Raw genomic sequence first — 13,243 nt, 5'->3', positions numbered from 1 at the left:
ACTCAAGATGGCGTGAGGCCATTGATTCTCCTCTCAGGTCGGGAGGAAAGCTAAGAGACAAGCGGAGTGCAGAAAAGTGGTACTCGCAAAAAGAGCTAGACAGAGCTCTTGACAAGAAGATGAACCAGATAATGAAAGGCTTGAAGCACTTTTGGAAGAAGAGGAATCGACGGATTTCCCCGGTCATTTGGACCTGAAGTCGACTTTCGAGATGGCAAGAAGAGTCAAGAAGCGTGCTCGTTTCGAGGATGACTCATATTTTTTCTTTGTCTTCAAAGAGTTCCAACAGTTTGTCTTCCTCTAGTGCTAGTGAGGATGGGAAACGGCAGAAGAAGTGGAGAAAAAGAAAGAAACGCAAGGAAAGCAGATTTTTGAAAAAGTCTAGACGGCATGGGAAGCCATCTAGCACTTCAGGGGAGGAGAGCTCGTCCTCTTCTGGCAATGAAGAGATGAGCAAGAAGACCAAGGAGTTCAAGCAAGGGAGTTAGACTGTCAGGTTTGAGAAGTTCTCAGGCTATCAAGACACCCATCGAGCCCTTGAGTTTGTAGAGCAGTTTGATGCCCCTTTCTCTAGAGGTTGGTTGACGGAACACTCCAAGGTGCGAAGGGTGGCATCTCACTTGAAAGGAACTGCACAGACATGGTGGTCTACTTTGTTGTTATGTAGAGAAGCACCTACAACGTGGGTAAAATTCAAGAAAATTTTTATGTCAACTTGGATATCAGACGAATATGAAAGAGATGGTCATCACGGCTTGGCATCATTTGAGAATGACTAAGAAAGATACATTACATGACTACTGCCAGAGGTTTTGGGATACTTATTTGCGATTGTCTTCGTTTCGAAAGATTACTTTCAGAGACCAGACTGAGCGGTTTTGCTGTGGTTTGCCAAAAGAGATTCGAGATTATTTTCTAAAACAGAAGTCCGATTCTATTTAGAGACTTATGGGACATGCTAAGCAAGGATTTGGAATGCATGCCGGCTCATTGACTTATCCTCCAGACAGGATAGTATCCACCTCACCAGGGCAAGAGTAGGACAGGAAGGCCAGCAGGGCTATCAACAGGTCAAAGGGCACAAGACAAGAACAAAAAGGTCAGCTAGATCCACAGGATAATTTGGTCAAGGGTACTTTTTGGCCCTCGATGCAAAGTGGATGGAGGAGAACCTTGCAAATTTTCTTCAGAGAAAGCTGTACCTTGAAGCTTTTGGCTATTAGCAGTGTCTATGCCAAAAGTTACCGATGAATCAACAGGTTGAATCTGGTGCGGTGCGAACTGCACAAGAGGAGAGCCACTCCACTCCTTTGTCATAGATTGCCTAGATTGAATAAAGTCACTAATTTCTCTTTGAGATTTTAGGGTACTGACGGGCTAACAGTATTTTGCGGAATGACTTTATGAATAGATGTGCATTGAATTGGAAATTTCCTTGATTGAACCGAAAACATGTGCTCTTTCATGTGTGTATTGTTAGAGACATGCAGAGAAAGATGAAATGTCTGCAATATTTTGTTTGATGAATGATTAGAACTTAGTGCATCTAGACATGTGTCAGAGATAAGTAAGATTTGGATCTGATGGCTTAGTGATCTGATTTAAACTTAATGAATATAAACATCTGTTAGAGATCAATGAGATCTAGATGTGATACCAAAGTGAATGCGAACTGAATGAGATTCTAGTGCATCAAGATGTCTATATGGATGAGATGACTAGATACTGTTGTGAGTGTATCAAGAGTTCCGGAAGGATGAGATGGATGCACAATATTCTAGGTGCATCAAGAGTTCTGGACCAAATGAGATGGCTAGATTGAGTGATTGAAAACATGGTGTTCAACTAAGTGTGGATGTACTGTCTTGTGGGGATGGTCATGGGCATGGTTTGCTTTATTGAAATGTGAAATGAAAAGATGTGAATCTGATAGTAACAAGATTTAGTAGATCAAGACATCCGTGAAAAGATCAACGTGGTGTGGATGTGATTGCTAAATGGTTACAATGATGAGGATTTGTATCTGAGACCCTCGACAGAAATGTGATTGATCAGTGACTGATGTCTTTGTAGAAGTTCTAGATTGGTGGAGTCTGGTGCATTAGTACATAGAGTCAGTGTCTATTGAAGAATTTTTTTGTCATTTGGCTATTTTTACAGGCGTAATTGAGGGCAATTACAATTCTTTCAAGAGGGGGAAATGTCACAAAGTGATGACGTGGCATGACCAAGTGGAAGGGAAATGGCCGAGTGGACAAGAGAAACTGAGCCGACCAACTTAAAGAACTTCTGAGCACCGACCGTGGGACCTAAAACCCTAGGAACCAAAAGCTTGATCTCTGGCCTAGTCGCCCGTAAAACACGTGACATGACACGTGGCGGAACTGTACGGAATCCCGCAATTTGCGTTGCTGAAGCCACGTGGTAGGTGTATGGATTTTTGCATTTGGCGTTGGTTGCTGGCATGGCAGTTTTTACGTGAGCTTTTGAGAACAATTGTTTTTGGGTTACAATGCTTTTTGAATTGATGCTTTTGGGGCTCTGCTTTTGGGGCTCTGCTTTTGGGCATCCCTTGTAAGTTTAAAAGAGCCCTTGGGCCTCTCACTGCAGAGCATCTGGACGCAGAGTCTGAGAGTAGAGAACCCTCTGGAGTTGTACTTTTGCTGTGAGAAATAATAAAGAAATATCGAAAGGGGCGCGAGTCTTTGGGGCCAGTGCTTCTGTGCACGGAACTCCGCCGTGCTCTCTCTCTCTCTCTCTCTCTCTCTCTCTCTCTCCCTAGTAATGTTGAATGATTTTGAAGTTTCTGCTCGTGTGTTGCTATTGATTTCTCGCTTGGAGTGTCCAAGCTGGTAATAGTAGGGCTGACATAAATGACCGCTGCTTGAGCTCCTTGACATAGCTGAGTAGCTCTCTCTTTGCTTGAATGTGAGAAATGAGAGGGAGTGAGGGAATGCCACTCTCGCAAGCTAGTAAAATGAAACACATGCAAGGAGGGTGACGGGGAGAGAGAGAGAGAGAGAGAGAGAGAGAGAGAGAGAGAGAGAGAGAGAGAGAGAGAGAGAGAGAGAGAGAGAGAGAGAGAGAGAAATGAAATGTAATATTAACGTCTTAAAAAGGCCAAAATGACCTATGAGACCAAATGGTTACATGTGGTGAATCTAATACCAAGTCTGGGTACAAGAAGTACAAAGAACTGAAAAGAAAATAGTGGGTAGGGGTGGGGTGAAAACTGATACAAAGGGAATACAAAGGGTGAGTTGATACAATGGAGCTCTTTGACAGTCGAGGCATCATATACATATACATCAGTATCAAAAAGGCTATAGAGATTCAATGTCCTCCAAGGTAGGCACTCTGTCGGGACGGCTCCTATGTCGCGTCAGTATGGTATGGATCCTTTGTCGCAATCTGTGTCGATGTCGAGAGGGCCCCCTCATCCGTGGGTGACGGGACCGCCCCAACTCTATCGCCCGATCAAGCAGTATGCCTCTGGTGTTGTTATGTTGTTGGGGCTGCTCAGACTCCTCTGTCTGTGACTGAAAGAGAAGAAATGAAATGAAGTGATATATTGACGTCTTGAAGAGGCCAAAATGACCTATGAGACCAATCCGTTACAAACTGGTGAATCTAATACCATGTCTGGTTACAAAAAAGAAATACATAAAAGAGATACTAAGATGAATCTAAAAGTGCTACTAGCTGGAACTGTGGGGGGTGGGTGCGCAAAATAAGAGGGTGCACTCTAGATGTCGAGACAATATGGCTCGAGAGTCGAATCCTTTGCTGTAGTCTCCGTCGATGCTGTGAAGATCCTCTCCTCAGTTGTGGGCATCTCAATCTCCCTAGCTCCAATGCTCGGTCAATGAGAGTACCGCGGGTGTGAGTATCATTTGAGCTTTGCAGTGGCTGCTCCTCTATCTGTCTGGTGTCGTGTGTGTGTGTGTGTGTGTGTGTGTGAGAGAGAGAGAGAGAGAGAGAGAGAGAGAGAGAGAGAGAGAGAGAGAGAGAGAGAGAGAGAGAGATGAAATGAAAAAGAAATGAAATGTTATATAACGTCTTCAAAAGGCCAAAGTGACCTATGAGACCAAAAAGTTACAATGTGGTGGATTTGATACAAAGTTAGAGTAACAAAATGACAAAACAAATATACTATGGAATCCTGGACTGCTAGGTGTGAACGGGGCAAAGCAGCTAGCTGGGGTAGCTAAATCACAAGAGATCCAGCATCGGTCGCTGGCGGATCTCATCAATCTCCTCCATGGTCAGTAGTCTGACCGGGCGTTGTGCATGTCGGGCCAAAGTGATCCGAATCCTCTGATGCAGGCTGCAGCCTCCGTCGGTGCTGTGTAGTCCTCCGCAGTCGTGGGCGTCTGGATCTCCCCAGCTCAGTGGCCCGGTCGATCAGTGTGCCTCTGGTGTGAGGCGACGAGCTCTTCTGTGGTAGTAGAGAGAGAGAGAGAGAGAGAGAGAGAGAGAGAGAGAGAGAGAGAGAGAGAGAGAGAGAGAGAGAGAGAGAGAGAGAGAGAGACGGGCTGCAACCCTAGGCGAATCAGTGCCTTAGATGCCATGAGGTGGGGCATTTGGTGAGGGATTGCCGTAGAGGCCGATCGCAGAGACAAATTATCCGGAGGAGGAGACAACCCTCATAACTACAACAGTGTTGTGCACAGCAGCAGGACTCCGCACAGAGTCAGCAACAATAAAGTGCTCAACAACAACACAGAGTAGAGCAGACACAAAGACAGACAGAGACGTGCAGGCAAACAGGTGCAGGCACAGCCTATCCTTGTTTACAGGAGGGTTGTGAGACAGAGGCTGGCAAAGGCTGAGCAGCCCCCATACAGACCTCCGGAGGAGAGGTTACCAGACCAGAATCGAGGAGGTCCCAGGGTAGTTGGACAGAGTGATAGAGCAGGATCAGCAGTCAATGGCAGTTCAGGAATGGCCTGAGTTTCCCAGGACAGACCAGTCCAGCAGGCTTTGGATCTCCAGTTGTTGGTCCACGCAGACCTCTAGATGTTTCTTTGAGGAGCGGGCCAATTTGTGTCGACATACTTTTCTTGCAGTTATCGGAAATACGTCACATTTTCCTAGGCCCAGAGAGAGCTCCTAGGATCAGATTTAGAGTACAGGATTTATACGGTTCAGAGAGTCAGTTCAGAGAGGTTGGTTTGTTTAGAGAGATGTGCATCTTGGTACCTTCCCTTGGTTGTTGAGGTGGACAGCGAGTGTGTCTCCCCTGCCTCTCTTACAGTTTGGTTGTGCCATAGATCTGCATCCTTTTTTGGAGTTCATCATCAAGAAATGTTAGAATGGATGCGGATGATTTTGGAGATACGGCCTAGGGGTTTCACAGTTCCTTGGCTTTTGTGAGCTGTTACAGGAGGTTTTTACAGCGGATGCTTTACATCAGTCAAATAAACAACACTGGATTTGGTGGTTTTCGTTACATCGCGTGAGGTGGACAGAGCTTTGGGCAGATTTGTGTAGACTTGATCACTCTCCAAATAGCTACACTTCACCACTGGTTAAAGTATCTTTATTCCCAGGTGTTTCCTGTAGTCTGTGATGGGATTTTTCCCCATGATATCATTGCACACCCATCACGTTTTTCCATATTTCTTGTATAAGGACCGATGGTCGAATTTTATGTAATGCAAAGAGTCAAGCCCCACTTTTATTGGATATATATATATATATATATATATATATATATATATATAGAGAGAGAGAGAGAGAGAGAGAGAGAGAGAGAGAGAGAGAGAGAGAGAGAGAGAGAGAGAGAGTCTCTATGAACATGTCATGCAGGCACTTTTCAAATCAAAACATCTTCAAGCCCTTGAAGGTTTGGACATAAATATTCAGAATATACAGGCAGAGCTTCAACTTGTGCGTCGTAAGCAACAAGGGAGTGTTGCTCGGGAAGATAAAAATGATGCCCGTAAATTACCACAGGGAGCTGCTAAGCGGGTGGAGGATGGCAAAGTTTTAGGCAGTTTAAGCAATGATGATCTTGAGGATGACGACGACGACGACGGGCTTTTCAGTTGGGAGTCTGATAGTCTGGATGAAGACGAATTATCAGGTGTGCATTCCAAGCTAGAGAGAGAGAGACTTCAATGTGATTTTTCTGCAGGCAACAATATTGTTAGCCAAAAGCTTGTGGATGAAGTTTGAGAATTGATTTGTGTACAGTTAGTACTTTGCTGTATGTTCTGTTAAATGTTTTTTGTGATCAATGGGTAACATGAGTGGAAAAATCGGTTTCTATTGATAAAATAGTTAGGAGATTCCCAATATCGTTATTAGTTTCTTGTTCAGCATATTCAAGCAAGTCTGTTGTAAATGCTGTAATCGTTGGACTGGTTAGAAACATGTGTTTGATTTATTGCAGTTTTTGAAATTGCTATCATAGTATGGAGATTAAGGAGTGATAGGTCCATGCTACTTCATTCGAGACAGAAGGCAATCTTTTGTTGGGAACCCTACCAGGTTCGCTATCAGAAATTCTCTGTGCTAGGAAAAGAGCGCTTCTCAATGACCTGAACATGAAGGACATCTCTATAGTTACTCAATCACCTTGGTGTGTGCATGCATTGAGTGCCTGTAGAGTGTGCCTGCAGGCTGGTTGGCTACTTTGCAGACTGGTATGTGTGTGTGCATGCGCGGGTATGCATGAGCCTGCCTTCTCTTCCCTCCTACGCTATTTGCTCTTGCAGCTTACCTCTGCAGCAGCTTTGGACTTTATGATTGAGGCTAACAATTATGGGGCAGAAAGAGTCAGACTGCTACAACATAGACAGAATGTCTCGTATCTTGGCTGCCTGATGCACACATGTCCGGTCATGCACATGGTAAATCAGTTTGCTTGTTTTATCCTTACTCTCTGCCCACTTTACTTCAGCCTTTGGCTTTGTCAACTTGACCTGCTGGTTTAGGTGTTGGTTTGAGCAGCTTGGTAGATCAGTTTCTGCTCATTCTGGAGGCTGTCAATCCTTGAATTTTCCCAGTTATGCAGCCAGTTGTAAGCTATACCTTAGTACTGGGGCTTGTACATTGTTTTGAGGTCCTTTTATGTGAACATGACTCACATGTCTTTCTGCAAGTCCTGTCCTCTCTTGGTATGCCAGCTGTGGCTCTGCCCGTTCAGTCTTGACCTTTAGTCTATAAAACATAATCCGAAACCTAGGCATTGTATGCCCCTCGAGAAGAGGTCTAGAGAGGAGCTCTCATCATAGGAGCACTTCTAAAAGTCTGTCCTCCCAACCATAACATAGGAGTCCCTTTTAATAGATTGGGCCCTGGCCGTTCACACTTAGAAGTTCGCGGGCTACACACCCTATGGCCTTCCTAGGCCTCCTAATATCCCGTGTGACCATCTAGTCCAGACATGGACTCCACCCCCTAGCTCTGCACGAGCAGTGTGCACTAAGCACCCTACCTGCAAGTGCCACGTGTACTCCATCGCCCTGATGCTATAGATGATGTGACACCTTAGCTCTGCATGAGCAATGTGCACTAAGCACCTTACCTGCGCGTGCCATTTGGGCTCCATGGCCCTGATGCTATTGATGACGTGACATTTGCCTCCCTTCGAAGAAAATTTCATGTCCTCGTAAACATCCTTGGAACCCTAAGGAGAGTAAACCATAAGCTTAAAAACTCTCCTTCATTGAGTTCAACGTGAGAGTTGTCACTTGAAGAACTCTTTGCTACCTCATGAGCTCATTATTTCTTTTTTGAGTTCACTTTTGTAAACTCTACTCATATCTTGAACGGCAACCTTTTAACCTTTGAGGTTCCTTCGTGAGTGATGATAATTACTTGTGGCACCTTAGTGCCTGAAATACATAGACCAAGCGTTTCATACCACTTGGTTGGACAATATGATGTCCCCTCTTTGGTAATTGTCATCTACCTATCTTTATAGATCTTTAAACCACTGGCAAGGTGAGACCTACAAAGATTACAGAAGGCTTGCTTAAGACGTTCACTATTATTGACTTGGCATTTGTGGCTGTCTACCCATACACTTGCTTGTATACAAGCCAATAATCTTCCTTTTCCCGCAAGTGCGCACTTTTCCTAGTTGTGAATTAACCATTCACTATGAAGTGAATAGGTCTTCTAAGTCTCACTTTACGGTGTGTCACTGGGTAGAGTGACGACTTTTCCTTGAAACTTACAATGAGCACTTAATTGGCTGCCAGTCTTAAACCGTGAGTTTTGACACCCAAGGATTTTATGTGACTTTCTTCCTTCCTTTCAGGATTTTATGTGTCCTCATTTAAAACTTCTTTGTTAGGTGTAACAACTTCTTGGACTTAAGTTTCCACCTTTGTGCTGGAGCCGAGCACAAAAACGTATACAAAGTGCTCTCATATGAAAAACCACGCATCCCATATCATATAACTTCATTCAAGGACACTTTGTTGACAAAGTTTTTAAAGAATCATAGATCCTATTTCATTGAGACTAGGTATTTGAATCGTAGACATGCTTGGTAACATTAAATATTTATATATGATATTCTCTCTCTCTCTATCGGGGTGAAACAGGGTTGCCCATTGTCTCCTACTCTATTTGGTATGTATGTTGATGAGGTGTCTGATTACATTGACAGAGAGGGTGATAGAGGTGCCCAGCTGGCAGGGACGTGGATCCCATTGTTGTTATATGCTGATGATATTGTCTTGATCTCTGACTCACCAGAGGGTATGCAGCGACAGTTGGATGCATTACACAGTTTTGCAGAGGATAGTGGATTGTCTGTAAACCTTGGTAAAACCAAGGTCATGGTGTTTAACACCACACCGCAGTGGATCAGGAGATCGGCACCGACCTTCACGTATGGTCAAGAGTTGTGGAGTATCACACTTACCTTGGGATAGTCTTCACTGGGCCGAGGTTTTCTTTGGGGAGAGCAACAGAGACTAGACTGACCAGAGCTTATGCGGCCTTGGGAGGCTTGGAGAGGATGTGTTCGCAGGTTCAGTTCCAGGAACCTCGGACAAAGTTATGGCTCTTTGATACTTTAGTAGCCTCAGCTATGATGTATGGGGTACAGGTATGGGGACCTTCTGTAGGCCAGGATGGTTGGAGACGTATGGAGAGGCCCTTGGTATCTATGATCTCCCGATTGATTAGAGCCAAGGCCTCCGTACCTCACGCGATCATTCGACCAGAGCTAGCTGCCCCCCCCATGGAGATTGAGGCGCTTACCAGATCAGTGTCCTTTGTGCACAGCCTATGGGATACTACTAGAGACAGATATGCTAGACTGGCCCTTGAGTCTTCCAGACAGTTAGCTCTACAGGGGGACACTTCATGCTGGTATGCACAGATGACTTCATGGTTTCAGACGCATGGCTTCACCATGGACAGGTTGCCCCCTTTCCAGTATTCTCTTCAGGCACCCTCGCTGTCTCTTACACGGGTGGAGATCACTAGACTCATTCGTCAGGACCTGATCCAGCTCGACACCAGGAGGACATGGATAGAGCCGCCTCAGGAGTTGAGCACGAAGATGGCTTTCTATAGAGAGCATCTTCTCCACCTCACAGGAGATGGGTTTGTGATTCGACCCAGCTACATGGACACACATATGTCTCATGGTTTGCGTTGTGCCATTGGTCAGATACGCACATCCTCACATCAGCTCGAGATTGAGACTGGTAGATTCAGAGGGATACCAGGAGACAGCAGGATATGCCGATTATGCCAAAGAGAGCCAGAGACAGAGTTGCACTACATATGTCATTGCACAGTGTTCTATGAGATACGGGGGCGTTTCCACTGCTTATTCAGAGAGGGTTTTGGTCCTCTATCTAGGGTCATGAGTTATGAGGATCAGAGATGTCTTGGACTATATCTACTTGAGTTACACAGGTATAGAGACACTTTACTGGGGAGAGCTAGAGAGAGGCAGTCCCAGAGACACATTACAGATTTCTTTTCACTAGATATGGGACAGCCAGAGGAGCAGCCACCACTGCAGAGCTCGTCCCACACTCATTCGACCACTACTGGCACTCTCATCGACCGAGCATTGGAGCTACAGAGATACAGACGACCGCGACTGAGGAGAGGAGCTACACAGCATCGACGGAGACTACAACAGAAGATTCGAGCCATACTCTCTCGACATCCAGAGTGCAGATGAGGATGGATCCTCACCATTTCTTCCATCTTTGTTTCACACACTGTTACATCCAGTTTACCGGGTACCTATTGTATCAGCTGCTACACCCACGTAGTTTTAGATTGTAGTAGTAGTAGTAGTATTTTGTTCCACTTCTAGTTCTTTTCTAGTTCTTTTGTACCCAGACATGGTATTAGATTCACTATTTTGTAACTGATTGGTCTCATAGATCATTTTGGCCTTTTGAAGACGTTAATATAACATTTCATTTCATTTCATTTCTCTCTCTCTCTCTCTCTCTCTCTCTCTCTCTCTCTCTCTCTCTCTCTCTCTCTCAGCCGTTTTTTGACCTAGTAGACAGCAGTTCACTCTTTTGATCATAACTCCCTCATTTGAACTCCGATTTAGGTGATCTATAGCCTCAATCGAAGAGCACGAAGCCCTCTACGCATTGATGTAAAGAAATAATTTTTCTCAGCAATGGAAGGCTTTGTTGTAAGAGCATCTCAGAATTGAAAAAACTGCCAAACTTTGCGTTTTTGTTGCCGACTTGAAGGTAATGTCGGACAAAATTCGCAAGGGTGGAAAACCCACACTCGCCATGGAGAATGAAGAAAAATCTCCAAGGAATTTGGATGCTAATCCAACTATATCGTCTACAACAATGGAAGCCATGATCATGGCTTACTTGGTCTCATTACAAGAAACCGTCAACAAGCAAGGTGAAGAGCTGCGTGCACTTGCAATGGAGAATGGCACTTTAAGAGTTCTCGTTGTGGAGAATGAGCACCTCAGAAGGTCCTTGAAATGCAAACAACACGCTTGATGCATCTTGAGAATGAAGTTCAAAAATGTAAGCGCTCTCTTGTGGACATGAATGTATTGAAAGAGCGTTTGAGCAAAGTTGAGAGTGATCATGTATTGAAAGAGAAAACGATAGATACAATACGATATGATGTATGTGAGATGAGAAATGCATCCAAATCATGGCCGATATATGTAAAGATAATGTGGTTTCTACATCTCCTATCACACAAGCCGTTGTCCAAGCAAAAAATGTAGAGAATGTGGACACTCAAGAATTGCAAGAACGGCAAAAACGCTCAAAGAACATCGTCATTCGTGGAATCAAGGAGGAAAGCATGGAAACACCCCAATCTCTTGCGGTTGCTATTGAAGAGTTTTTTGCTACACACTTTGGCATGTCTGGAATCATGGCTTATGGTGCACATCGAGTTGGAAAACAAGGAGTCTCTCGCTTGGGAGAAAGACCTATTGTATGTACCATGGCTGATGAGGTAAAGAGAAAGGTCATCCTTGACAATAGTTGGATCTACCTCAAAGGAACAGGTTGTAATGTATATGAGGATCACACTCTTATGCAACAAAATGTACGTCGCAAAGCATATGAGGAAAGAAGCAAGAAGGTTAAGGTGTCATCTCAAGAAGAAAAGTCACTTGAGGAGGATGCAAGTCCACCCAACAAATAGGGACACATGATCTATGAGACCAACTCACGCTTGCGATTAAGCTTTTGGAATTGTAACGGGTATCCATGGAATACGGGAATAAGCATTGATGAGCTTACCAATGACTCCGATTTGACAAATACGATGTGCATTCTTTAATTGGGGCCAAAAATGCAAAGCAACGTAGAGGCAAAGGAGGCGTAGCATGTATGACGAAAAAGGGTTTGAAAGATGTTTCCTTTGTCAAAGAAGGTAAGTATAAACGCTATTTATGGCTGAAAATCAGCCCACCAAATGGTCAAGTCATGTTTGTGGCTGATTGCTACATTCCTCACTATGATTCCAACTTTTATGCTCGCTTAGATATGGATAGAGATCAGCCCTTTGTTGAACTAGAGGAAGACATTGCTCATTACAAGGACCATGGTGAAGTCATTGTCTTTGGAGACATGAATGCTCGCACAAATACGTTTCAACACGACACACAACAAGTCGACATGTCGCATATCTCAAGAAGAATGAATGACTCATACATGTATAATCGAAGTTCTAATGATGCAAAAGAACTAGATTACTATGGAAAGTCACTTCTACATATGTGTAATAGTACCGGAATGCTCATTGCAAATGGTGTATCTCTATGGCAAGGCACTAATGACTTTACATGTAGAAAGCACAATGGTGATAGCGTGATTGACTATATGTTGTTTTCGGAAGCCACTCTAGAATGCATACAAAGCTTCACACTTGGTGAATGGAATCCGGAATCGGATCATAGGATGTTATGTATTGACCTCAAGTGTGGTAAAAGAACCGAGCATGTAGCCTCCAGTCATGATGTAAATCATTCATACCTACGTCTAGACTTCAAACGAGCACTTATATATGTTGATATGGTAGACCAAATGTTAAGCATGACAGAGCATCAAGAGAACCCAACATTAGAATGCAAGTGAAAAGTTTTCAAAGAAGTAATTTGCTCTTATACGAAGGAATGCTTTTTGGTGAAACACATGTCTTGCAAAAGGTCTAAGAAGGGTAGCATCAAGAAGAAATGGTTTGACATGGAATATAGTTAAGTCCGAAAACACTTGCTAAGGTTTGATGCAAGCAAAGACGAGGAATTTTACTTGGAACGTTCACACACATACAAAGCACTTGTTTAAAAAAAGAGGAAAAGGTGGGAAGTCAAAAAACAACTTCTTTGGCGCAAGAGAAAGCACATGCATGTTGCAAGTTTTGGCAAAATCTAAAAGGTAAGCGTGTTGAGAGCTTTGATGACTTGACTCTTGAGGATATGTATACGCATTGCAAGAACCTCTATGAACAACCCAATGTTGATAAGATGGAGTGTTGTAGCTCCCTTTTGTTTATGCCTCCCTTCTTTACCATTGAAGATGTATGCCGCGTGCTTCAGAAACTTGTTACTTGCAAGGCAGGGGACCTTCAAGGTGTCAAGGCTGAAATGATTAAATGGACAAGCAAGAAAACACGGTATTGGATACGCGATATGTTTAACCTTGCACTTCAGCATGGAATGCCTCATGATTGGAGTGTAAATTGGATCAAACCTTTGTACAAAGGAGGAGATGTAAACAATGTGAACAACTATTGCACTATAATGGTTGGC

The 13,243-nt window shown here is 44.0% G+C and overlaps 1 protein-coding gene across 2 annotated transcripts in view; it reads left to right on the top strand.

The window, feature by feature from the left end:
* LOC147438797 (uncharacterized) overlaps nt 1-13,243 on the top strand; it is a 51,118-nt gene that overhangs the window by 26,619 nt on the left and 11,256 nt on the right. For both annotated transcript variants that reach the window (XM_086484768.1, XM_086484769.1), the window contains one exon: nt 5,812-6,088. In XM_086484768.1, coding sequence (XP_086340894.1) covers nt 5,812-6,088 — 277 coding nt within the window. The remainder of the gene's footprint in view (nt 1-5,811; nt 6,089-13,243) is intronic.

The sequence above is a fragment of the Adiantum capillus-veneris genome, chromosome 16, assembly GCF_014529385.1.
Source record: "Adiantum capillus-veneris isolate H3 chromosome 16, ASM1452938v2, whole genome shotgun sequence".
In the NCBI taxonomy this organism is placed as follows: domain Eukaryota; kingdom Viridiplantae; phylum Streptophyta; class Polypodiopsida; order Polypodiales; family Pteridaceae; genus Adiantum; species Adiantum capillus-veneris.
The sequence above is the reverse complement of the archived record's forward strand: the minus strand, read 5'-3'. Positions and strand labels throughout refer to the sequence as shown.